We start from the raw sequence: 2,525 nt of genomic DNA on the forward strand, positions 1-2,525 counted from the left end.
TTATAGTGTTAACTGTCATGTTGTTTCTGTCATACTTTTGCCTGCATGTTCTTTCATTTGGTGGAGGGTTATATATCACTGCTACTACTACTCTTGGTCCTCCCATCGTCATGGTGCCTGTTATGAAGTCTCTGAACCCCTCGTAGCTCGGAATAACTATCTCCTCGAAACTCCATTCCTTTCTCATCAGAAGAACCACTCTGCCCTCTCCCCTTCCTTCCCTCTCTTTGCTAATTACAGTATTGTTCTGGGGAAACACCGCCTTCGTTATGATTCCTAAGAGTTTTGTTTTTGTGAGTCCAATTACATCTGAATATACTTCCTGTGCTCTTTCCCTAAGTTCACTTGCCTTGTTTGTAATCCTATCTATGTCAGAATACATTACATTGAAGCTGACTCTCCTCTGTCCATTCCGAGGTTATGTTGATTCCACTAGAGTTGGGGGGCAAGGGATGTCCGGGGTGGGAGGACCTAGGAGGACCTGGCGGATCTGGGGTGTGAGAGGGCTGGGATGATGTGGTAGAGGGGGGGGGGACTAGTACAGGTGTTTATGCTTGAGTGTGTGGCGTTTATGCTTGAGTGTGAGGTGTTTACACTTGAGCGTGAGGTGTTTATGCTTGAGTGTGAGGTGTTTACACTTGAGTGTGAGGTGTTTATGCTTGAGTGTGAGGTGTTTGTGCTTGAGTGTGAGGTGTTTACACTTGAGTGTGAGGTGTTTAGACTTGAGTGTGAGGTGTTTACACTTGAGTGTGAGGTGTTTATGCTTGAGTATGCGGTGTTTATGCTTGAGTGTGAGGTGTTTACACTTGAGTGTGAGATGTTTACACTTGAGTGTGAGGTGTTTACACTTGAGTGTGAGGTGTTTATGCTTGAGTGTGAGGTGTTTATGCTTGAGTGTGAGGTGTTTGTGCTTGAGTGTGAGGTGTTTACACTTGAGTGTGAGGTGTTTAGACTTGAGTGTGCGGTGTTTATACCTGAGTGTGAGGTGTTTATGCTTGAGTGTGAGGTGTTTATGCTTGAGTGTGAGGTGTTTATGCTTGAGTGTGAGGTGTTTGTGCTTGAGTGTGAGGTGTTTACACTTGAGTGTGAAGTGTTTATGCTTGAGTGTGAGGTGTTTATGCTTGAGTGTGAGGTGTTTGTGCTTGAGTGTGAGGTGTTTACACTTGAGTGTGAGGTGTTTACACTTGAGTGTGCGGTGTTTATGCTTGAGTGTGAGGTGTTTGTGCTTGAGTGTGAGGTGTTTACACTTGAGTGTGCGGTGTTTATGCTTGAGTGTGAGGTGTTTGTGCTTGAGTGTGAGGTGTTTACACTTGAGTGTGAGGTGTTTACACTTGAGTCTGAGGTGTTTATGCTTGAGTGTGAGGTGTTTACACTTGAGTATGAGGTGTTTATGCTTGAGTGTGAGATGTTTACGCTTGAGTTTGAGGTATTTACACTTGAGTGTGAGGTGTTTACGCTTAAGGTGTAAAGGCGTGCATTACTTTCTTCACAATGCTTCAAAATCATGCAAAGTAATGCGATAACTTTTCCTTCCATAATGATGTCGATTTTTCCTTGAGAGGGAAATATTCAGTTGTTGTGATGGTGTGTTTCCCGCAGAGCGTAGCAGTGTTGACGAAGATCCACTTCAGCACAATGTGGCATTATGTGTTTCCTCTCGGTTGTGTCGGCAAGCAAATAAGCGACAATGTTTACATCCAGCCAGTGTTTACTCTGGTTGAACTTTAATAGCCATTTGTTGGACCATTCTTTTAGTTTGTCTAGGTCATTTTGTAGCCTCATACTATCTTCCTCTGGCTTAATCCTTCTCATAATTTTTGCATCATTAGCAAACATTCAGAGGAAATAATATATTCCCTGTAAGAGATCATTTACATATCTCAGAAACAGTATTGGCCCAAGGACTGATCCGCGTGGGACTCCACTTGTGACGCCTCGGCACTCCGAGATCTCTTCCCTCTCAGTGATTCGCTGTCTTCTGTTGCTTCTGATACACCCTTATCCAGTGGAGTATCTTCCCTTAAACTCATTTAACAGAGCAGTTAGAAAAAAACGAAATAAACTAGCAATAAGTAAATAAGTAAATCCTTCCTGCATCTCCAGCTTTTGCACTACTCTCTTATGTGGTACTCTGTCAAAGGATTTCTGGCATTCGAAAAATTTGCAGTCTGCCCAGCCCTCTCTTTCTTGCCTGATTTTTGTTGCCTGGTCATAGAATTCAGTTAATCCTGAGGCATGATTTGCAATTCACAAACCCATGCTGTTGTTGTGTTACAAAGTTCTTATCATCACGGATGTTCCACTAGCTTTTTTGCACAATCCTCTCCATCATCTTTCATGGTATACAAGTAAGATACGCTGGCCTGTAGTTCAGTGCCTCCTGTCTATCACCTTTGTTGAATATCGGGACTCATTAGCCGCCTTTCTAATTTTTGACAGTTCACCTGTTACCAGTGATTTGTTATACACCATGGAGAGTGGCAGGCACAGGGCTTCTACTCCTTCCTTTAGTATCCATGGTGAGA

The 2,525-nt window shown here is 43.2% G+C and overlaps 1 protein-coding gene across 1 annotated transcript; it reads left to right on the plus strand.

Annotated features, from left to right (window-relative positions):
• Positions 1-571: 571 nt before the first annotated feature.
• LOC138352119 (uncharacterized) lies at positions 572-1,468 on the plus strand. The gene has a single exon (XM_069304378.1). It carries the CDS (start codon positions 572-574, stop codon positions 1,466-1,468), a length of 897 nt encoding a protein of 298 aa, XP_069160479.1.
• The last annotated feature ends 1,057 nt before the right edge of the window (positions 1,469-2,525 follow it).

This window comes from Procambarus clarkii, chromosome 52 (genome assembly GCF_040958095.1).
Source record: "Procambarus clarkii isolate CNS0578487 chromosome 52, FALCON_Pclarkii_2.0, whole genome shotgun sequence".
NCBI classification, from domain to species: Eukaryota; Metazoa; Arthropoda; class Malacostraca; order Decapoda; family Cambaridae; genus Procambarus; species Procambarus clarkii.

What these genes read in the sequence shown, in the direction of transcription:
- LOC138352119 (XM_069304378.1), top strand. Translation starts at nt 572, where the DNA reads ATGCTTGAGTGTGAGGTGTTTACACTTGAGCGTGAGGTGTTTATGCTT.